The following is a 24,401-nucleotide window of genomic DNA, read 5'->3' as shown; positions in this document are numbered from 1 at the left end:
GTAAGTATATTTAGTAAGGATCTTGCATGGATATTTTTCAATATGTAAACAGCATTCGTTTAAATATACATCGAAAGAGAATGCATATATTGATATATAATTATTTAAGGTGGTTTGTTTACCAAGATCAAGTCATCATGCACCATCAAGTAAAACAAAATTTAGGTCCACATTTCCTGAAGTTTTTATAAAGATTTCCATTATTCCGATTACGCATACTTAATATATAGGGGTTCGTAATAAAATATCTGCGACCAGAATTCTTTATTAATTAAATCTATATTTTTAATTAAATATATAGGGCAAAATATCCAGGGGCTTGTTGTCTATCAAAATATTCCGGTAACGTGCATTTTACTAAAAAAGTATTCATTTAAGACTCTTCGTTAATTTGGGTTAATCATAGAAAATATCTAGGAGTTCGTAATAAAATATCTAGGTGTTCATTCTATGTTAGCATCAAAAATATATAGGGGTTTGTATTAAAATATTTAGTGACTGTTGGCATATGACACCAGAAATAGGGACCCTTTTAAATTATTAAAAAAAAATTAAGACCTTTATAATTTTCGAGAATAAAAATATATTTTTTTAATTTTCAGAATCGCCCCAATAACGAAAACTACAACTTCGTATCGAATTCATCAGCCAAATCGGTCTATAAGAAAATGTTTCCTATTAACGTAACTAATTATTATAATAAAAAAGTTTCGAGAACAACGCGTCAGTAACGTCCAATAAACATTTTAATAATAAACAATTTAAAAAACAAACTAAAAATGTTGATAAGATTTGGACGAAGCAAGGATAAGGGTGATAAGGAGAAATCCGAGAAGAGCTCCAGTTCCAACCAGAAACAAAACGCCTCAAATGCAACGAAGAAGAAGAGGAAGTTTGGACGAGAAAGTGGTAAGTTATACCAATATTATTTTGTTTCAAGCTGTGTTTTTTAATTGGTCTTTGCTTAAAGGTATAATAGGATAGATCAAATGAATTGATTTTTAAAGAATTTTACACGTAAGCAACGTTGTAAAAAGTTCTTCTTTTCGATGCCAATGAATAGTAAGAGACCATGAATCTCTTAGATGTCATTCGTGTACAACATTTTTTAATGAAATTTTTTAGTAAAGGTAGATAGAAGATTCAAAGTGAATAACTTTGAATATTTTGTAGGTGAGCCTTAGTGCACCATATCCGCTTTTTAATTTTGAAGTCACATTATTAAAGAAACGAAGGTCAGAGTCCATAATGAAGCCTGGTGATTTTGATATATTATAAAAAGCAGAGGGCCTGCTTACCTTAGGGATATTTCCTTAAGGTACACCTGTATTTACTTTTTCACTGTTTGATAATTTAGTATCGAGAACAACTTGCTGCATACGGTTACTAAGAAAATGCAACTAAAAAATTCAATAGTATGATTTGAGAATCTAATAACGTGTAAAATTGATAGCAGTATTTTATGGTTTAAAAGATCAAAAGCCTTTGAGTAATCGAATAAAATGAAATGCTTACTTTTATCCTCGGATGGTCGTTATTCATCAGTAACATCAACAATTGCATGGAATAAAATAAAACTATTATTTCTTATGAATGGAAGACATGAAGACGATGAAGAACGTTGCGAAATTCTAGAAAATATGAAAGATTTTATTAAATAACTTAAACTGGTTAAAAATTATGTGAAATGCCTTGAAAATATCAAAAATTAATATAAAATCCTGCAGAAAAGAAAAATATGGATTTCCGAAAAATCGTAAAAAAATATATCAAAAGCCTGGAATAAAATAAAAAAATAGTTAAGTATAATAATGCAATAACAGAAAATATGAAAATATAATGAAACATCTTAAAAACGTTAGAAATGCTTGAAATATAAATAAAATTTGTCCAAAATTATTAGAAAAAAAAAAGAAAAGTATACATTCATTCGAAAAACGTAACAATTTACGTCAAAAGCCTGGAATAAAATAAATTTAATAAACAATATAAATTTCTCTGAAAAAAGTGAGTTACCAACTCAATTCTCTGGAATAAAATATAAATTATGTCTAATGATTAAATACATAAAAAAAATATTTTTAATTTCTGGAAAACTTCTGCATTCAAAATCATGAATACAAAAAATTAAAAAAAAAATAAAAATTGCGAAATTCTGGATATAAGACAAAATTGCATCAAATGACTTGAAATCGTTAAGAACGATATAAAATAGCTGGAAGTTCTTCGATCCAGGCACTAATAATAAAATGAAACCATGATATAGAAAACAGAGAGAAAAGTTGATTTCTCATTTATATATCCCTATCTCAATCTGCAAACTAGAAGAGGAAGGAAATAAAGTGATATTTTTCTGGTATTAATAAACCAATTATGCCCAAAAAACAGTATTTTTAAGAGACCCAGAGACTAATATGAAATGAAACCATGATGTAGAAAATAGTGGGAGAAGTCCGATTTTCATTATTATATCCTTATATCAGTCTGAAAATTAGAAGAGGATGGGAATAAAGTGATATTAATTGCAAAATATATTGGAGTGAAATTTTGGTTTTATGGTTGGGTAAAATGTGCAATTTTTCAGTTAAAGTAATAGCAGAAAATATGAGAAAAAAAACTAAATGAAAAAGAAGAGTGGTGGGTACAAAACAAGTTTTCTTCTGGGAAACAAATTAAATTTCATAAATTAGGCATACAGTTTAAGGATTATTTCCAGGGTTTGAAGTGCTTTTTTTCCCTTGAGACCTTAAGACAAAAGTTAAGAAGGTCTGAAAAGTAAATTAAAATTTCTCTCTTATGAGGAAAATTGTATGAATTTTTTATGCTTACATAGCGTCCTCGTCTTATGACGACATTGTTAAGTAAAAATAATAAAAGTGTATATAGGATCCAGTGATGGCGGTTCTGGTCAAAATAAACGCACTAAATAAGTGTGAAATAGATCTCAATTATAGCACAATATATTATTAGGAATATTCAAATAAAACCAGGCACTCTTATTTTTTTGGCCACCACTGTATACCCAACTCAACCTAATCCGAAGAGACTATTTATTGAACCAAATTAGTAAGAGATATTCTTCTCAATAATTTTTTTTTAAAGTTTGATTACTTTTTATAATGTTAAACTTTCAGTTGGCTGGTCAGCTCTTAATTCAAAATTATAAATCAAATTTATGATACTTCCAATTTATTTCCTTTTCTGCCATACAAACAAGAATTAACTGAATCACTTGACCACTCAATCAGATATACGCGTCCAGTCGACCGCATCAGCTAACTTCAGGCTTGACCTACATCCTCAGAAACGATCTTGGAAAAGTCGCTTCGAATGCGGAGATTCCAGATTGGAAATCTGATTTAATTTGAAATTTGCCATCGAACGCGACTTTTAGTTTCAATAACAACGGATGCTGATGGGAATTAGATTTGATCTTGTTAGCTTTTAATTAGTGTCGCGTAGATTTTTATGTTTTTAACGGAGCAGATTAAAATTGATGAAAATGTTCATATAATCTTGCTCGTATATAACTAGTAAGTGTCCACTCAATCATCGACTGGTTAAAAAAAAACCACTTTAAATTCCAATGAAAAAAGCCGCTTAAAACAATGGCTCTTTCATTTTCAATTTACGTGCCCAAAATAACAAAAAAACGACCCAAGAAAATATGATTCAATCATAAATCCCATCGTGCAGTACGTTCCCATAGCGGCACTTTCATGCCCACCCCATCCATAGTCGAGAAAACAAAAATTATTACCGGAGCTGAGTAGCCGGCGCTATGTCGGACATTCTCTATCGACATATTGATATGAGGTCAGTTGTGCTGCTGGCTTGGGGTCAAATACATTTTTATAGCTTCCCAGTTTGCAGGCGTAAATGTTTTGTGAATTTACTGCAGTGAAGGCGAAAGAGGGTTTCTAATATTTGTAGTTAATTTTTTTTTAATCATTTTGGTTTTTAATAAATGGGGACGATGTACATAGGATTAAAAGTGTTGTTCATATACTTAGGTATAAAAATACTTATGGAATTGACGGATTGTCTGTTAGGATTCTGCAAGGTCTGCCAGATTAAGCACTCTCCTCACTTGCATTTTGCAAGTAGTTACATTTCTGAATAACCTGAAAGTATCTGTTGTAAAGGTGGTGAACTAAATGACAGCTAGTTATAGACCCATTGCAATTTTTACCATATTTAACTAGTGACACTAGTAACGCAGCCGCAGCGGTCTTCTGTGATTTCTCCATAGCATTTGATTGCGTAAATCACAGATTTTTGCTATAATTTCAGCGTTATTGCTCTGGAATAGTTCGAATTATTCTTATCTCGTGAAAAATCATTGCAAAATGCTTATTGGACAATATTTTGGTGACATCAGTGGACTAACTAAAATAAGGGGCATAATATTATCCAAAAGAGCCCTTTCCTTTTATTGTAAGAATTGTTTAAATAAGGCGAAGTAGATCTTGGCCCTTACGGACTGTAACTCCATGAGTGACAAAAGTGGGCCAACTATTTTTTGAGTCCAAGAATGGAGAACTGGAGAATTTAAAGAAAAGTAAGAATGGTGGGAAGAGTGACATTATGATGAAGTATGATCAAGCTCCTATAGAGCATCACTAGCAAAATCAAAGTTCACACAAAGTTCGTAGTCTCAGGACCAAGCTGTTTCATCTACAATGCAATATTTTAACCTCTTGTTCTGATGTAATTGCTTCATCCAAGACTGTTTTTATGATGATGAAGTGAATTTTCACTCTTTCTGCTGTCACCAGATACAAGTAATGCTGAATGCCTTGGAGGCCTCTTATCAGCAGTTCACACATCAATAGCAAGCTGTTTTATTCCACCCGACCCAACTAGTGTTGGGCCTGACAATGAAACTTTCATATTTTTTTAGTGAAAAATATGAAAGTCATTGATTGATTTCATTTATTTTCTAGGCAAGATTACCGTTCTTTGCCAACCTAGAGTCCTGCATTATAGGTGACTCCAATCTTGAAAAAAAGGACCCAAAAGGGACACTCTATACATATGAATCATAATATTAATAAATCTCTAAAGTTGCTGGGATTAAATTTAGTACCAGAAATTTTAATCACAGCAAGAAATTTTCATACGCAAACCTACTTGGCCCAAACTATATATTTCATATCCACTGACTGTTTAGCGTAAATTTTGCAGGTACATTCACTACAGATTTTACAAGAATCACGAATTTCTAATTAAAAAACTAGAAAAATGAGAAAAATTCTCTATAAAATAGTCCACTCAACCGTAGATTGTCTATATATCTCATCTCACAAATCACTTTAAATGTCTCTCGCAATACACGTTCCATCCGAATTTTCTAGTACCTTTTTAAGACAGAATATGTTAAAAATTTCTTAATTCCTCGAACATTCGAACTTTGCAATGAGCCACATTGTCTTCATTTCTATCAACCTTTGGTGTCGTTTCTGGGAGCTTTATCTATACTTCACTATTATAATAAATTGATTTTTGTTATTTGAGGTTATATTTAGTTGTCTAGTACGATTTTGGGTTTCAGGATAAGAGAAATAAAATTTTAATTTAATTTCTAATGGCCAACGTTTCGCAAAATATATTTGCTTCCTTAGGGCCCTAAAAATACAGGAATTTTTGTTAAGAAACACTTTCAAGTTAATGACCCACCCATATATAATAAAAATTTTGCATGTAATTTGGATAAAAAATATTAAACGAAAAAAAAACACAACAACATGTACATAATTTTTTATTCTACTAAAACCTATTTTTTTTTAATACAATAAAAATACAACCGAATAGATTTTACTTACATGTTACAATTCTGAACCTAGTAATAAAAATAAGTATAAACATAGACGAAAAAAACATTTAGGTATAACAGACAATACCTGGATATTTCTTTACACAAGTCAAGACACATGCGAATTAAAATGTTTTGGTATAATGGTAAAGTGCAACAATGATATTTTTAGTTATTTACATAATTTTGGATTGGGCTTGAACCGTTAATAAATAAATAATAATTTTGAAAAATGGTTTGATCCCCAAGCAATTTTATGGTGAATATTCTTCTTTTGAAAATAGTAGAAAAGTCGAATTCTCATTTACATATCCCTCTCTCAGTTTAAAAATTAGAAGAGGATGGAATAAAATGATATTTTTCAGGTATAATTAGACACATTATGGGAGAAAAACACTATTTCCAGGCGATCTAACCACTATTTAGAAAATGAAACGACGATATAGAAAATAGGTGAAAAAAAATTGAATTATCATTTATATATCCCTATCTCAGTTTAAAAATCAGAAGAGGATGGGTATGAAATAATATTTTTCGGGTATAATTAGACACATTACGAGAGGAAAATACTATTTCCAAGCATTCGAAACACTATTTAAAAAATGAAACGATGATATAGAAAATAGGTGGAAAAATCTAATTTTTCTTTATACAGTGCGAACGTAAAGGTTGGAATAAATTCATTTAAAATTCAGGGGTATGTTCAAAAAAAAAACGCTCGGATATGTCGATTTTTATTTTTAACTCCGGGTTTTCTTACTATAATTTTATGTATACAGGGTGGCCCAAAAATAAGTTACGGTCATTAACGTAATTTTTTTAAATGTAAACACCTATTTTTTATTTTAGATTTAGGTTCTACATCAAATTCTAAGTACATTTCATGTACCATGTCCTATACCTAAACTCGACCGTTGACAATTGAACACAATAAAAGGCTATTTTTGGAAGAGTTATTTATATCAAGCAAGAATACATAAAAATATTTTAATTAATTTATTAAGTGTTGAAAATGGCTGCCACGAACCTCTTGGCAATATCCCAGTCGATGCTGAAATTCTTGTAAAACGTTATCGATAACAGAAGGTTCTATCAATCTTATTTCTTCCGTTATTCTAATTTTTAAGTCTTCAATGTTGTTTGGCCGATTAACATAAACTTTGGACTTAAGATACCCCCACAAAAAAAAATCTAAAGGAGTCAGATCCGGCGATGTGGCCGGCCATTCAATTGCACCCCTCCGACCAATCCAACGTCCAGGGAAAACGGTATCCAGGTACTGGCGCACGGGACGAGTGTAATGGGCTGGAGCTCCATCTTGCTGATACCATAAGGAATTATCTAATATATCCGGGTCTTCTGGATCGGGGTATAAAGTGGCAAGGCATAGAACCAAGTCATTTTCTAAAAACTCTAAATACCTCTCACCATTCAAGTATCCTTCAAAGAAAAAGGGCCCTAGAACCCTGTTTTCAATCACCCCCGCCCAAACATTTACTTTTTGAGGGACTTGGCTGTGGCACTCCATCATCCAGTGCGGATTTTCAGTAGCCCAATATCGGCAGTTTTGCCGGTTTACACTACCATGAAGGCAAAACGTTGCCTCATCAGAAAATACAATTTTTTTTGAAAATTGTGGATTAGCATGGCACAAGTCCATAAGTCTCTCACAAAATTCTAAACGCCTATCTGGGTCATCTTCATTTAGTTCATGAACCGATTGAACTTTGTAAGGGTGCCATTTATTTATACCTAAATACTTAACGACGGATGTCGGGAATATCTGATTTTCTAACGCAATATTGCGAGTCGTTTTATGGCAATCTTCTTCAACTGCCAGCAAAACATTTAGTTGCTTCTCTTCTGATATACTTGACCGACCTTTCGTATAATTATCCCTGACATGACCCAAATCCCGATATTTCTGTTCTATTTTACTGACAGTACTTTGAGATATACGTGGCCTATCAGGATACTTGGCATGATAAATTTCACAGACTTCCATCTGAGTGCGCATCCTGTTTCCATAACCAATCATCATCAAAATCTCTATTCGCTCTCGCTCACTAAGACGTACCATTTTTTGAAATTTTAATTTTATCTTTTGATAAACTTAACACAAGCAAAACTTTGCTTAGGCAACTAAATTCACTCAAAATTATTTGATGTCAACAAATTGTGACAAGTTAACAATCAAAAACACCAATCACAAATGTAAATAACCAAACAATCACTGATAGGTTGCTTGATATAAATAACTCTTCCAAAAATAGCCTTTTAATGTGTTCAATCGTCAACGGTCGAGTTTAGGTATAGGACATGGTACATGAAATGTACTTAGAATTTGATGTAGAACCTAAATCTAAAATAAAAAATAGGTGTTTACATTTAAAAAAATTACGTTGATGACCGTAACTTATTTTTGGGCCACCCTGTATACATAAAATTATAGTAAGAAAACCCGCAGTTAAAAATAAAAATCGACATGTCCGAGCGTTTTTTTTTTGAAGATACCCCTGAATTTTAAATGAATTTATTCCAACCTTTACGTTCGCACTGTATATCCGTATCTCAGCTTAAAAATTAAAAGAGGATGGGATTGAAATGATATTTTTCGAGTACAATTTGATACATTACAAGAGGAAAACACTATTTCCAGGTGATCCAAACACTATTTAGAAAATGAAACGATGATATAGAAAATAGGTGGAAAAATCAAATTCTCATTTATATATCCCTATCTCAGCTTAAAAATTAGAAGAGGACGGGAATGAAATGATATTTTTTGGGTATAATTAGACACATTACGAGAGGAAAACACTATTTCCAGACGATCTAACCACTATTTAAAAAATGAAACGATGATATAGAAAATAGATGGAAAAATTGAATTATGATTTATATATCTCTATCTCAGTTTAAAAATTAGAAGAGGATGAGAATGAAATGATATTTTTCAGGTATAATTAAATACATTACAAGAAAAAAACACAATTTCCAAGCGATCTAAACACTATTTAGAAAATGAAACGATGATATAGAAAATAGGTGGAAAAATCTAATTCTTATTTATATATCCCTATCTCAGCTTAAAAATTAGAAGAGGATAGGAATGAAATGATATTTTTCCAGTTTATCATTATAAGAGAAAAACACTATTTCCAGACGATCCTAATACTATTTAGAAATATTGAGTATGGCGTCTCTCAATTAGGTATTACATATATTTTTTTAATTATTTATTCATTTTAATGTGTATGTTTTGTTGCATACTCGTAAGTTCCTAAGCGTTGAACATTGTATAGTTTTTATGTGGTTTTTTGTTTTTTATGTGTATATACATAAAATATCAACTTTTTATTTCTAATATACATAGCAAATTAGATTATTGTTGAAAATTTACCTCAGCATCAAATTTATTTACATTTATGTTTGTTTAATTTTAATTTGTTTTTTATAATGTACAAAGGGTATGGGTTGTGGGATAATTTATTATTATTTATATTTTTTCTCTTTTTTTGTTTCGTTGTGTTTTTTTGTGTCTTTGCTAACTCTATGTATTTATTAAAGAAAGGAAAGAAAGGGAAAAAGAATGAAAGGAACTTATTTTTAATGAAACCAACAAAGGAAATTTATCTCTTTTTAGCCTTGATAAAGACGAAAAATATATATCGTCAAAAAGTCGGCCAATTAAAAACTTGAGGTTTGATTTGTTGTCCCCTTACTATCCCCTTACTAGGTAAGGTAGGTAATCCCCTTACCTACATTTTCACCATAATACTATTTAGAAAATGAAACGATGATATAGAAAATTGGTAAAAAAATTGAATTCTCATTTATATATCCCTATCTCAATCTGAAAATTGGAAGAAGGTGGGAATAAAATTATATTATTTACAAAAAACGAGAAAAATGACGTAAAAAAACTACAAAAAAAATAAAATTAAACTATACTATTAGTATCGATATTTATCAGCTATATACATTGTACCTATAGAAAGAACAAAAACATGACTTTCATAATAGAAAAATTTTTCTAAATAAAATACATAGAATCTGTGTTTGGAGAAGAGGTAGGTATTCGACAAGAAAGACAATTAACGTTATAAACCATTATGTCAATTCATAAGAAAAATGGGATCTTCAATTTTCGAAAAAATTACGTTGGTTTGGTTAGAAAAAACCAAGCCGCTGTAATTTAAAGTGGTTTGATAATATTACTTATTTCATTTTCTAAGAATGAAGAAAAAGGAATTTTTAAGTAGACTAGTATTCCTAACTATGTTGTTGGTTATATCATTAGTTTGATGTGTCGAAGAGATGTGTCTTCTTCTAACCAAACCAACGTATTTTTTCCAAAATTAAAAATGCCATTACTCTTATGAATAATGAAAAAATGATTTATAAGGTTCATTGACTTTTTTGTCAGATATCTCTCATATTGGTCAAACATCTCGGTTACTTCGCAAAATGCTCAACCAACAGAAATATCATTGAAAAAAATTAAACGATCATTATGGCTTTTGTGAACATACCATAACCAAAGGGCATAAGTTCAACGGTAACATTATTACAATCCTTTATAGAGAGAGTAACCTTTATAAGTGATTACTTCTAGAGTCGTGTTATATAAACAAGTACAAAAATATTAACAAACAGACTAATGTTCCGTGGGCATCTAGTTGTCTCTTCTACAAGCGCAGGTTTTAAGTATTTGATTTAGAAAAATGTTTCTGTCTTAAAGGTCATGTTTTTGTTCTTTATACAGGTATAACTGATAGATGTCCTGATGAATACTGATACTATAGTTTAATTTTAATTTTTTTGTGTATTTTGTCAAGTGACCAGACCTATGCTGAACGATTGTTGTGTTTGTTGTTAAATGTTTTAAATTCTGTAATTATGTAACTATTTCTTTGTTTGCATGTTTGTTTGTACACTATATTCGTATTTTGTTATATTTTTTTAAAAGTTTTAATTTTGTCATTTGTATTTTGTTTAGAAAAAAGTTATCTGAAGAAGTCTCAAATCCGAGACGAAACATCATATTATAAAAAATAAAACAACTAAAGAGAATGTGAGGCTGTGTTTCTGAAAACCTTTTATTTATGAAAACTATACCCTCGTCCTGGAACCTTCACTCCAACTTTAAGGATAATAGTTGCATAACTTTAAAGGATTTTGAACTTTGCGTTGGCTGGTCACCTCTCAACTATTAATTTAAAAATTCTAAATATTAAAAATGATAAATTAAAGTTAAATAACGTAGACTGAAATCGGCCGAATGTATATGGGGTCGAATTAAATGAAAAATGCCAAACAAATATTTAAAATTTTAATCTCACAATTTAAGTGCCCTCTCTTTCTACCACACACGAAAATCCTGTATAATAGATGACATCCTTTTTCCATTTAACACAAATAAAAACCCACACCGAACTGGAAAACTGGCGGCATAAAAAACCAGGACAAAAAGCTCAATTCGACCCCTATATATATATATACATACATTCGGGCGCCCCCCCGTCTACGTTATTTAACCTACATTTAATTTATCAGGTGAAACATGTGGCCGTGGGCGCACGCGCCCACTGCCCGGGGGGCGCTTTTCTATATCAGAAGACCTTATGGATGTCGGACTCTGGATATCGTTGAGACAACAACAGGTAATTCGCTCGTATAAAAAAAGAAAAAATCGGGTCTACTCGCCGGTTCAACATGCGAGTCTCAGTTTTGTTTTTTTCCATTATAGTGAGTTTAGTGTTCAAGTGACTCTTTGATTTTTCTGGATAAGTGTGTAAAGGTTATTTTAGAAATAACGCGTTTACGGTAGAGAAGAATTTTGGATTAAAAAATAATGACAATGAGTGCCACTACAGGCGAGTCCTGGATAAGGGTGTCTGAAGGCTAATGATTTTTCTTGGCATAAAAGTCGTTTGTTTTAAGAAAATTGATTGCCCTGTGCTAATAACATAAATTCACCAGAAATCCCAACCTAAAATCCCTGGGATGTAACTTTTATATTTTATTTATATCATTTTGTTATTAAGGTAAGGGCCAAGCCTTAATATTTTGAGGATAGAAACTTTATTATTATCCCAATTTCAGGTAAGCTTAGCCTGAACTTGCCCCTAATAACAAAGAAGGGAACTTTGGTGTGGGCGTAGGGATTTTCCTGGACCGCTTTTCTGAAGATAATATTGATATATTTTCATTTTAGTCAGGTATATGCTTCCCAAGAAAGCCCACACTAAAAAGGAAAATTTAATTAATTTAATAACTCGTTTATTGGAATCTACTTTTGGGGTACCAATATTTGTGCGCTGTGAATAGAAGTTATCTGTGATACGAGACTGCCTAATTTCAAATGACTTTTTCATAAGAACAAAAATTGGATGTAAAAATATGGAAACGTCAAGCGAGTAAAAAGTGGATCGAGAAAGTTTTTTTATATACCCAAAGGAGGGAGAACGAAAATGTTCGTATGGAAACAGTGCGTTACGGTTGCCAGAGGTAAGGGTACACACACACACACACATAAGATAAAATATTCAGGTTTGTGTTTTTTTTTTGGGAATATTTTTTCCTTGTGTCAGTTGGGAGTTATGTAAAAATAATATTTCGGCTGGAAGAGAATGGAAATTGTATGACAGAAACGAGTTCAGGAGAAACTTTTGCTGTATTTTATCTTTGAATCTGTTTTGCATATTTTTTCGACAAGAATTTATATGTTTTACGCACTTTTTTTTTAATACTGCAAACTTTGTTGACTGGACATTTTTGATAGTCTGGAGAGAAAACAGAATAAAAATAAAATGCAAAATAAAGATTTTATGTGCAAACAAGCCTTTTTTGCTGTTAAAATCATTATAAAGAAAGAAAACATTTCATACATATTTTTAATTTTTTTGCAAATAATTTAATAAAATATAGTTTCTAGAGAAAAAATTAAAACTCTAAGTCTCAGTCTCAAAATGTCTTTTTATACACTATCGGACAAAAGTAGAGAAACTTTTTAAATTTGCGTTTTATTTGAATACTTTAAAACTAATGCAGTTCTACACATAATGAAAATCAACAATAATTGTTAAGACTTAATTTGTATAAAGTAAAATAAATTGTAGAAGAAAATCCTAAGATTTAATTTAATTAAACAAAATATTTATGAGACAAAAGTAGAGAAACTAAATTTTATTCCAAAAGTACAAGTTATTTCTTATTTCTATCTTAGAAAAATTAATAGTAAGTAGAGTATCCCTTATTGGCAATCACCTCGCGGCATCGATTTGGCATGGATTCCAACAGTTTCATAATGGTTTCCTCTCCAATAGAATTCCAGGAATCTTGTAAAACTTTTATAAGATCATTTTTATTACTGATCTGATGTTGCCTTACACGCCGGTCTAGTTCCTCCCAGAGGTTTTCAATCGGGTTAAGATCGGGACTTTGCGCAGGAAAGTCCATAACCCTAATATTTTCCGATAAAAACCAATCTTTGACAACCTTTGATTTATGTTTGGGGTCGTTATCTTGTAGGAATATCCAAGTCAAAGGTAAATTATCCTCAGCAAAGGGTAGCATTACATTTTGTAGGATGTCTAAATACACAAATCGATCCATGATACCCTCAATGATGTGTAATGGTCCTGTACCGAACCCAGAGAAGCAACCCCATACCATGCAGGAGCCACCACCATGCTTTACCGTAGGCTGTGTATATCTTGGATCGAATCTTTTGCCTTGTGGTCGATGTACCCATGAGATTCCATCGGACCCAAACAAATTGAACTTACTTTCATCAGTAAAAAGAACTTTTTTCCAGTCGTTGGTTGTCCAATGCAAATATTTTTGTGCAAAGTTGAGTCGGGCCTTCTGATTCTTCTTGCTAATAAACGGCTTTTTAGCGGCTCTTCTACTAAATAATCCTCCTTCCCTCAGTCGTCTTTGTATGGTCTTAGAACTAACATTAACACCAGGTAATTCACTTAAAATTTTATTTGCTGATTTGTGAGGATCAGACTGGGCAATTCTTTTTATCATCATTTCGATGTGTTTGGTTGTTTTTCTTGGGCGGCCACTTTTTTTAATGCTTTTTGTTGAATTTCGTGTTTTAAAATTAGAAATTGTCTTGCTAACAACGGACTTATGCAAATTAAGCGTTTTACTAATGTCCACTTGTCGTATACCTCTCTTGTGTGCATCAACTATTTTTCTACGAAGGTCTTCAGACAAATATCTTCCGCGAGGCATGTTGATTAAAAAAACTATGCACAACTATCAACAGAACTCACGTAAAGCGAACTAAATACTAAATTTGGACGATTGATATTTAGGTTTCTCTACTTATGTCCATCCGAAAATATTTGAATTCTTTTATTGTAAATAAACAACTGATAAGAGGCATGTAAAATGCGGTAAAAAAATGCAGTTGTTGAGAACTACAATATTTGTAGTAAATATTTAATTTAAATACATGGTTTCCGTAAATCAAAGAATTTTTAGAAGTTTCTCTACTTTTGTCCGATAGTGTATGTATTAATCAGGTAACATGTTTCGCTAATAAAGCATGATCAGACCTACAATAAACAGAAAAACACACGTAACTATAATAAAACCTTACACTAAAACAAAATCAAAAAGGATTATATTATCTGTTGCAGAAGGTTTGCGATATACTTCAAAAGAAATACTGTTATTATTTCGGTATAAAAGAAGATCTAAAAAGGGTAATTTTCCGTTTGTCTCTCTTTCCAGCGTAAAAGAGATCTGATTATTAAGGGAGTTAATAAATTACAAGAAATCCGATAAATCATTCTCGTCACCAACCCACAACACGCACCCATCGTCCACATACCATTTATAAGCTCTCAAAAAGCCCGCAAAACGACTTTTCATGATTTTCTCCTCCAAGTGACTCGTGAAGACCTCGCTCAAAAATGGTGAAAGACAAGAACCCATGGTGAGACCAGATTTTTGCCTAAAGAATTGATCATTAAATTTTGTTCCAAAACTAATGATAAAAGGTGGATAAGATTATCTACCACCAGTTTTGGTAAAGTACTATTATTGTTTAGCAGGATCTCAACCAATGTTAGACAATCTAACGAGGTTATGCTAGGGAACAAGTTCTTTACATCTAAGGAAATCAAAATGGCATTGTTTGGAACATCTATTTGCTTTAGATAATTGGCAAATTCAATTGAGTTTTTAATGGAGAATTCGTTCCGAAAATCAGTTACTTCTCTTAAAGTATTGTTAAGCCAAGAGGATAATTTGTACCAAGGAGAGTTTACGAAGGAAACTACTGGTCTTATCGGGTTCCCCTCCTTATGAATCTTAGGTAAGCCATAGAGCACAGAAGTACGTGGGTTCATAGGGTATAGGTTAGATTTAGTGTTGTTAAAGTATTCTAGCGTTATAAGACATCGATCTAGAGAATTCTTAAGTTTTGAGAAAAAACTAATCGTTGGATCCCTAGTAATAGACACGAATTCGTCAGTCGATAGAAATTTCGTCACTTTAGCCACATAGTCGAGTCTATTCATGACTACCAAACAAGAGCCTTTGTCTGCCCTGGAAATTAGAAGATCATGCGTTTCAATTTTGTTTTTAACAGAATTAAGGTGTTGTTTGTTGTAATTATTAGGGACAGAGTCATGCTTCTCAGAGTTAAGAAAATTAATTATTTTTGATCGTAAAATGTTTTTGTTAGGAATATTAACAGACTGAATGATGCTCTCAGCCTCCACTGCCAGGACCTCTCTAGTGTTTCGATTTATTTGTTGCGAAAAATTAAATTTTAAATTTAAATTTAGGATATTTTCTTCCTCGGGGGTAAAACAAACCTTAGATAAATTAAGAAAACGTTTATGAAACAAGTTACTATTGCTCTTACCCAGCTCTCGCTTCTGCTCTATATGGTCAGGACTCTTTGGTCTTTGTGAAATTCTTAAGTTGTACAATTTCTTACTAAGCCTACGGTATGTATTGGCACCAAAATCTTCTACATCTTCTCTCAATTTAGAATCCAAGGATAGAAACTCCGCAATGGACAACGTTAACGTTAATGTAAAATATAAGTACTTGAGTTTAGAGTTGACTCTGTTAAATGTTTTGTAATGTTGTTTTATTTCCTCCTTAATCCATATCCGTCTTCCCATGTTTAAAGCTCTCTGTGAAGATGGAGTGTGTGAGCTGCATCTGATGTTAACGAACTTCGGCGTTAAACCTGATTTCAGGCAACTTTGCAGGAACCAAATTTTCAGGAAAAGGTTCTTTCTTGCAATTAGGTGGGATCTGTACAGTCGGACAAGTTTGGCTTGACTAGCATTTTCAAATTGAAAGAACTCGTCCATTATCTCAAAGAGACCTACGTAACTAGAGAAAAAATGAAAACTCTAAGCCTCAGTTTCAAAATGTATTAATCAGGTAACATGTTTCGCTAATAAAGCATCATCAGACCTACAATAAACAGAAAAACACACGTAACTACAATAAAACCTTACACTAAAACAAAATCAAATATTAAAAATTAGTTAAAATTACCTTATAGATGACCTGCTCAGTACTGACAAATAAAATTTAAATCTGAGAATACTCACATATTTTATAATAAAAACAATAACACGACACAAACATTCAACAAAAAATATAAAAAAAATTATAAAAAGGAAAAAACGTGACAGGTTTAGTATTTTTGAACCCACGCTCTAAAGTCAATCTCTGTGAGACACCAGACCGTTAATCACACGGTCAGCCCTGCTTATGAATATTAGAGTCAAAGGCATATATGCCTATCGTGAGCAGAAACAAGAGGTTAGATAAGATTATTAAAGATAAGTCCTGGCTCGAAGGTGAAAACATCATTAACGCATATCAAAATTGGACTCTTTTTGGCTTTGGTGATTTCCATTTTCTCCAAGAGATCCAACTTTTTACCCTTAGGGCACTCGTGAACAATGGAAATATTTTCAGGAACGGAAAAACTATGACTCGTTGATAATAAATGGTTAGCAATTGCTGACTTAGTTTCTGTGGTGTCGGTGTCCCTGAATTTATTAACGAGGCTTAGGTGTTCATGTACTCTTGTGGATACTCTCCTTCCTGATTGTCCTGTATATAATTTCTGCCAGGCAATTGAGGAAGATTTTTTTTAATTAAAAATTTTTGTTTTTTTTTAGAGAAGTTGTAGTTCTTTTTTAATTATTAAAAAATATTTTAATAGAGACCTAAAAACTTGACATTGGTGAGCACTCAAGTGTTCTATACATTAAGACACTTTATTATATTTAAAGATTTTTAACTATTTTCTGAGATACGGACAGATTTATCAAAGGGGTATAGTGAATAATGTAAAAAAATTTAGAGACTATAAATGCTCTCTATTTTTCAGAGAATTTTTTAAAGTTAGAGACTTAAAAACTAGACACTATTAAGCTCTCAAGTGTTCTGTACACTCAATTAATTTTAAAGATTTATGACTATTTTCTGAGATATGGACAAATTTGTCTAAGGGGTAAAGTGGATAATGTAAAAAAATGTAGTGATTAGAGGCGCTTCCTATTTTTAAGGAAATTTGTTTAAGTTAGAGAGTTGAAAACTGAACATTGAGCACTTAAGCGTTCTATATATAAAACACTAAATTGAATTTAAAGATTTTTAACTATTTTTTGAGATATAAACGGATTTCTATGGGGCGTATAGTGAATAATGTAAAAAAGTGTAGAGACCAGAGACGTTCCCTATTTTTAGGAAGCGTCTTTTTTAAAGAAGAGACTTAGAGGTCAATATCTCGATTTCTTTGGACACTATCTGAACAAATCCAATGGTTTTATCTTAACCTCATCCTTTTAAATTCAACGAGACTACTCCCAAGGCTGTAGCTCTATTGGCAAATATATTGCATTTCAAGTGCCCATTGTTAAGCTTCAAAATCTTAAATGAATTTTAGAAGTCAATATCTCGGCTTCTATGGGCACTATCTGAAAAAATCTAACGGTTCCACCTTAGTCTCATCTTTCTGAATTCAACGAGACTACTCCCAAGGTTGTAGCTCTTATATTGGTAGAAATATTGCTATTTTTTTTTTGTTTATTTATTTATTTCCAAATTACAATTTAACCTATATTACTTTCCTTAATTCTAAAGCGTGTAAAGAAATAAATAATAAGTAAACCCCACTGAAACGAGTGGTTTGTGCGTGGGTGTAGAGTTATAACTTAAATTTACCCAATACCTAATAATAGCATTAATATATACAACAATGAGCAAACTTTATATTAACAATAAATGAGTGCCCCATTATATTAGGGATTATTTTTCCTGTTTTAATCTATCTCATTTAATGAATGTTCATGTTAGCGTTAAGTCTATATATCAAAATTTTATTGTAGTTTTTCTTCTCTTTCCCCTTTCTCTCTTTTTCCTTTTTCTCTTTTCTCTCCTTACCCCAGTAATACAATGAACGAATTCCCACGCATTGATCCCAATATTCACTATTATCTAACTTCAAAATTGTCTTGATTATTTTTGTTAATTAGGTTTAGAATCTATATAAGTTTATATACTTTATGCAAGCTGTTCTACCTTGCTCCAGTAACCATTTTTTTAGGCCTGTTTTAAAAGATGGAATATATAAAATATTTCATAAGTTCTGTGGAATGAAGCGGTATACATGTGGTCCCAAGAATTGTAGAGATCTTTGCCCAATTCTTTTATATGTCCTGTCAGTTTTATTTATCTTATTATTTTTATGTCTAGTATTGTGATCGTGTGTAATGTTTTATAGTTCGCTCCTTTTTTTGTGTTGCCTTGTTAGCATCTTAAAACAAAAGATTTGGTGAATATCTAATAAGCGGTTTTCTTTCTACAGTAAATCGCTTGGATATCGCCTTTCCTTGCCAAACATTATTTTTAGAAGAAGTTTCTGCATTATCTCCAACTTCTTTAGATGTACATCATAGGTATGTTGTTGGGCTTCAAGATTCCAACTTTTTGAGTTGAAAATCTCGGCTTCTTTATGATTTCTAACTGGAGACCATTAAGCCCTCAAGTGGTCTGTACATGAAACACTCAATTAATTTTAAAAATTTATGACTATGTTCTGAGATATGGACAGATTTGTCTAGGAGGTAGAGTTGAATAATGTAAAAAAATGTATAGACAAGAACCGCTCTTTATTTTTCAGGAATTTTCTTTAAGTTAGAGACTTAAAATCTAGACACTATTGAGCCCTTAAATGTTCTGTACATGAGACACTTAATTAAATTTAAAGATTTTTGACTATTTTCTGAGATATAGACAGATTTGTCTAGGAGGTGTAGTAAATAATGTAAAAAATGTATAGACAAGAACCGCTCTCTATTTTTCAGGAATTTTGTTTAAGTTAGAGACTTGAGATCTAAATACTATTGAGCCCTTAAGTGTTTTGTACATGAGACACTAAATTAAATTTAAAGATTTTTGATTATTTTCTGAGATATGGACAGATTTGTCTAGGGGGTTTAGTGAATAATGTAAAAAAGTGTAGCCCTTATAAATGCCCTATATTTTTCAGAAATTTTCTTTAAGTTAGATACTTAAAAACTAGAAATTATTGAACACTTAAGTGTTCTATACATAAGACACTAAATCAAACTTAAAGATTTTCGACTATTTTCTGAGATATGAACATATTTGACTAAAAACGCTCTCTATTTTTCAGGAGTTTTTTTAAAGTTAGAGACTTAAAAATTTGACACTAATAAGTAGTCAAATGTTCTATACATGGTACAGTAATTGATAATTAAAGATTTTTGACTATTTTCTGAGACATGGACAGATTTGTCTAGCGAGTATAGTGAATAATATAAAAAAGTTTAGAGACCAGAGACACTCCCTATTTTTTAAGGAATTTTGTAAAGAGCCTTAAAACTGGACAATATTAAGCCCTTAAGTATTCTGTACATAAGAAACTCAATTACTTTTAAAGATTTATGACTATTTTCTGAGATATGATCAGATTTGTCTATGGAATATAGTGAATAATGTAAAAAAGTGTAGATACTAGAGACGCTCTCTATTTATCAGGAAATTTTTTAAAATTAGAGACTTAAAAACTAGACACTATTGAGTACTCAAGTGTTCGGTACATGAGATACCAAATTGAATTTAAAGGTTTTTGACTATATTCTGAGTTATGGACAGATTTGTCTTGCAAAAAAATAATTAAATTACCTCAATGCTGCTATTGCTAGAAAATTTTTTATTTAAATACAGTCGTGTTAAGAATGGTTAAAGGTTTATTTAATGTTCTTATAATTTTTTAAAGAAATTTTAACTTTTTCTGATTTTTTTGAACTTGACCCGTTAAATAAATATCCCTGGACCCGAATGACCCCAAGAAAATTTGCTGTAACTCATTTGATGTTATAGTTAGAAAAGTGATTTAAAAATTGTTGTATAAAGGAAGATTAGTGGGTCGTTTGGGGTATTTATGAATTTTAAAAGAAATTATTAGTTCTTGAGATATCACTGAAATTTGGAGCCGACCCATGAACCTCTAATTGTTTCTTAAGAAAACTTGCTGTAATTTTTTTGTTGCTATAGCTAGGATGATGATTTAAATACTATCTAATAAAGAAGAATTAGTTTTTGTTAGTTTTTTTAGTTTTTCAAATATCTCGGAAATTTGGGCCCGTCAGATGCACTTAGGTTTGTCGCTCAACAGAATTTGCGTTTACTTCATGGCTATTATAGTTACCGAAGTGATTTTAAGAGCAGTGGGTAGGGAAAGGTTAAAGGTTTATTTAGTGTTCTTATGAATTTTTTAAAAAATTAGTAATTTGTCAGATATTGCCGAAATTTGGACCTGACGAATGAATTCTCAAATTAGTTCCTAAAAAACTTGCTGTAACTTTTTTGCCGCTATCTCTAGAAATGCATTTTAAAAGTTATTGGGTGAATAAGCTATTGAGGGTCATTTAGTGTTCCAACGATTTTTTTTAACTTTTTGTTGACAACTTTATAAATATAAAAGCATCATGAACAAAACTGCTACATCAAGTCAAAAAAAAAACAGAAACAAATTCGCAATTCGGTCGATATCAGATTCTTCGGTTCTTTTAAGGAAAAATGATATATCGGGCACACGGATTCGCTTGCCAAAAGATAAGCGATTATCAAGGGATAGAATATCCGCAATACGATATGTTATGCCTAAATTGTTTGCCGACATGAAAAAGGTTTTTAGGTAATACGAAACGCGATGAGGCGTAGAAAGTGGATTTTTTGACGCTCTTAGAGTAACTAGCTAAGGTAAACTTTTAAACCGTTTATTCATTAATTTACGTTAGCTACGCCCCGGTTTCTCAAAGGCTTAGACCCATTACCTTTTACCCTTTCTGATATGGGATAAAGCCGCTCCGCTTTCCAAGAATAAGTGGTTGATCCATCAAAATCTGGTTTTAAGGTAAAGTGCGCATTATACGGCGTAAGAAAACTTAATTTCGGATCCAGTTACCTTAATTTATGTTTTAAATCCTGATTGTTAGATGTCGTCACGGGTAGTCATTTCGATCAGAGTGATGAATGTTCTCGAATGCATTATGGGATGATGCTGCTCCATTATCAAAAGATATATCTGAAAGGATACATTTCGTAGCAGTCGTATAAGAAATAAATTCCCTAGAAAGTGTTTTAATCGATTTCTTGCACTCAATCTGGCTTAGTATAGAAATGTCGCAATAAAAGTCTCCCGGAAAAACCAATATTATGTGGAAAGAAAACAGGGAATCGCGCTTATATCTTTTGAATAACGACCGTGGTCCGGATGTCAGAGTTTGGGAACTATTCGCATTCACACTTCTTTTTTTGAGAACTTTAAAGTCGAGAAAATGGCTTATTTATGATGTTTTTCTTTGTATAAGTGAAAATTTAAAATATTTTATATTGAGATATGTATCATAAGCACCGATCCTTGTGATACCCCAAACTTCGGAGACTGTTTTTTTTTTTTGGAAATGCAACGATTGAAATCGATTAAGAAGTTGAATGTCGTCATTTTAAAAACTGTAAAATTATATTTTTTTAACTGCAATATTGGACAGTAATTGTTGCAATTATCAATTGAGCTTTTGTTTTTGAAAACAGGTAGCCTTGCAGTTTTTAGAAATTTAGGAAATGTATTGCAAGCTATAAATTGCTTTACTATTTATTAATAAAAAATTATTACATTTTTTAATGAGGAATTTAGGTCTGTAAGGGTCGGTTGATAATTTTCAATTTTATTTATCAACCCTGGTTTGAAAATATGACTCTGAAAAGTATTGGATTTGAAAAAAATACCTTTGTAGTCTGAGATGTGAGTCAGATCAACTGGCTTAGAAAATCCATCAGTTTTAGTGAAGATATTATCCAGGCACCTCTGGTTCTGACTTAGGAGGAGAACCTGAGAAAATTACACAGTTCTAGAGCTCTAGTATCCGTTTTACCATAATGAACATTTAAATTTCCTATTACAATAAGAGTTTCATGTACATCAATTATTTTAAGAACTTTTATCATTACATTAAAGAATCTATTTAAATGGTCCTCTGGTATACGATATACGACATGCAGATTGCATTTCTTTAACAAAAAGCCTGGATAGTGCTCAGCAGAGAGACTCTTAAAATTTAAAATGTCATATCTCAGTTTTCATTGATATAAATACCCACTCTTTGAGACTTGATCATTTTGCAAAATCAGGAAGTCATCCTGTATTATCATTGATTTTTATAAAATCATTTTTCTTACCCAAATCTATTACGATCGTCCCCGATTCTTAGACCGGATTATTTTTGCACATCTATATGCTTAAAATATCTACAAAAATAATGCAATACTATATTTTCGTTAATTTTTTTCTTGTTACGGAAGAAAATCCATTCTTACTGATATATCATTATAAAATGTCGAAAAAACCAAACTACCAGCCATGCTTAAAGGGTGGAAAAGGCTGGAAATAAAGAAAACAGAGAGCCAAGGAGAATAAAACTGAAGTGTCTAACTCATCCCAACCAAAGTATTCTGTAGCTTACCTGTATAAAAAAAATCATTAAGTCTAGATGATTGAGGTAGCGGTAGCTCATTAAAATGCCATAAAGATAATGCAAAATTAAGAAAATCTAGTTGCTATCTTAGACCAGTATCATTGACGATCGTAATGAAGTGTTGGTACTCATATCTATCTATCTGTGCAATAAAAAGATGACTTTTCGATAATGAAGCCTAGTAATTGTGGTACAGACAACAAATTTTCCGAGAAGATAACCCGTCTTAGGCCCAGTTTCACTAGATAATGAAAACATATTTTTTAAATGATGAAAGAGGCAATAATACAGCAGTAAATGCAGTAATGCAAGAACGTTCTGGTCTGAATAAAAGTAGTTGGTCAAAGTTTCGGTAGGTCAAAAATTTGAATACGAAATATGGAATGGAATTGCAATAGAAAAAGTAGACTTCCAGTGTCGGATATTGACATCAAACTTTACTGTAGACCCACAAGGCAAAGTACCACCGAATTGCCAAGAATGGCTTCTTAAATACCATCTTGAAAAAGTTCTCAAAGGTTTAAACACTGATAAGGCCGGCAGTCCCATTGGAATACCACCAATAGTATTTAAAAGACTGTAGTCTTGTACCGAGAGTGATAACCAAATTTTTAAAAAGAGAAGTTCCTTCAAAACTATATAGATCGATCATGTAGTCGAAATTAAGTGTAACCATATTGAAAACGTCGTGAACACCAGCTAATTCTTCGTCATTTTAGAATGACATAAGTGGCATACCGCACGACGTCAAGGTGAAATCTTCCGGAATCATGGTCAGTGAAGTATATAAGGAATCACCGCGATGCTGTTTGGAATATTGGCGCGGTATTTAAATCTGACATAAATAGTAGGAAATAAATACGGCGAAAATAAATATTTCAAATAGTCGTAAGTAACCGTGTTCAATAGTGTAAGTGTGTAAACAAATTAGTTAGCCTATTTTCGTGCAATCCAATATTTAATTCACACCAATCGAATATTGCAATAGTAACAAAAAATAAATAGTTTTGAACTTTTATCACAAAGGGTTAAAAAGCTAATGCTTAAGATTGTCTATGATTATCTTAAGCAAAGCATATTTGATAATTTTTACATAGTTGGGAAATTTATTCATGCATCGGGGTTGTTTAAATTAGTATATTCGACTCGGCTATGATAAAAATTAACATTTACTGGGAAAATCACAGAATACGTCCATAGATTAATATTTCTTAGATAGGAATATTCTATAAGAACCCATAGAACACTGAACCGTCGATTGAATGCTGCGCCCTCTAAATGTTAAGGAGTAGTACTAACCAGAAACAAAAATCCGTTTCTAGCGCCATAGTAGCGGGAAATTTAAAACTTGATTATGGCGCCAAATTTGAATTTTCTCTACTATACCGTGCGCTTAAAATTAGTGGGAAATGTGTGGTTCTTGCGGAAACTATGGTACACAAATAGAGAAAAAGTGTTAAATTGGCACTTTTTTGTCTCTATATTAAACAAAGTCTTTCATTTATCACTTTTTTTAT

General features: G+C 31.7%; 1 protein-coding gene across 2 annotated transcripts in view; it reads left to right on the top strand.

The window, feature by feature from the left end:
• LOC126740724 (coiled-coil domain-containing protein AGAP005037) overlaps window positions 1–24,401 on the top strand; it is a 196,606-nt gene that overhangs the window by 159 nt on the left and 172,046 nt on the right. The window contains exon 2 of one of the 2 annotated variants that reach the window (XM_050446858.1): window positions 603–909. In XM_050446858.1, coding sequence (XP_050302815.1) covers window positions 780–909 — 130 coding nt within the window. In that variant the 5' untranslated portion in view covers window positions 603–779. Of the gene's footprint in view, window positions 1–602; window positions 910–12,276; window positions 12,329–24,401 lie in introns of those variants that run through there. The other variant, XM_050446865.1, reaches the window with a different exon arrangement.

This window comes from Anthonomus grandis, chromosome 9 (genome assembly GCF_022605725.1).
Source record: "Anthonomus grandis grandis chromosome 9, icAntGran1.3, whole genome shotgun sequence".
In the NCBI taxonomy this organism is placed as follows: Eukaryota; Metazoa; Arthropoda; class Insecta; order Coleoptera; family Curculionidae; genus Anthonomus; species Anthonomus grandis.
Note: the sequence above shows the minus strand (reverse complement) of the source record. Positions and strands in the feature narration are given on the sequence as shown.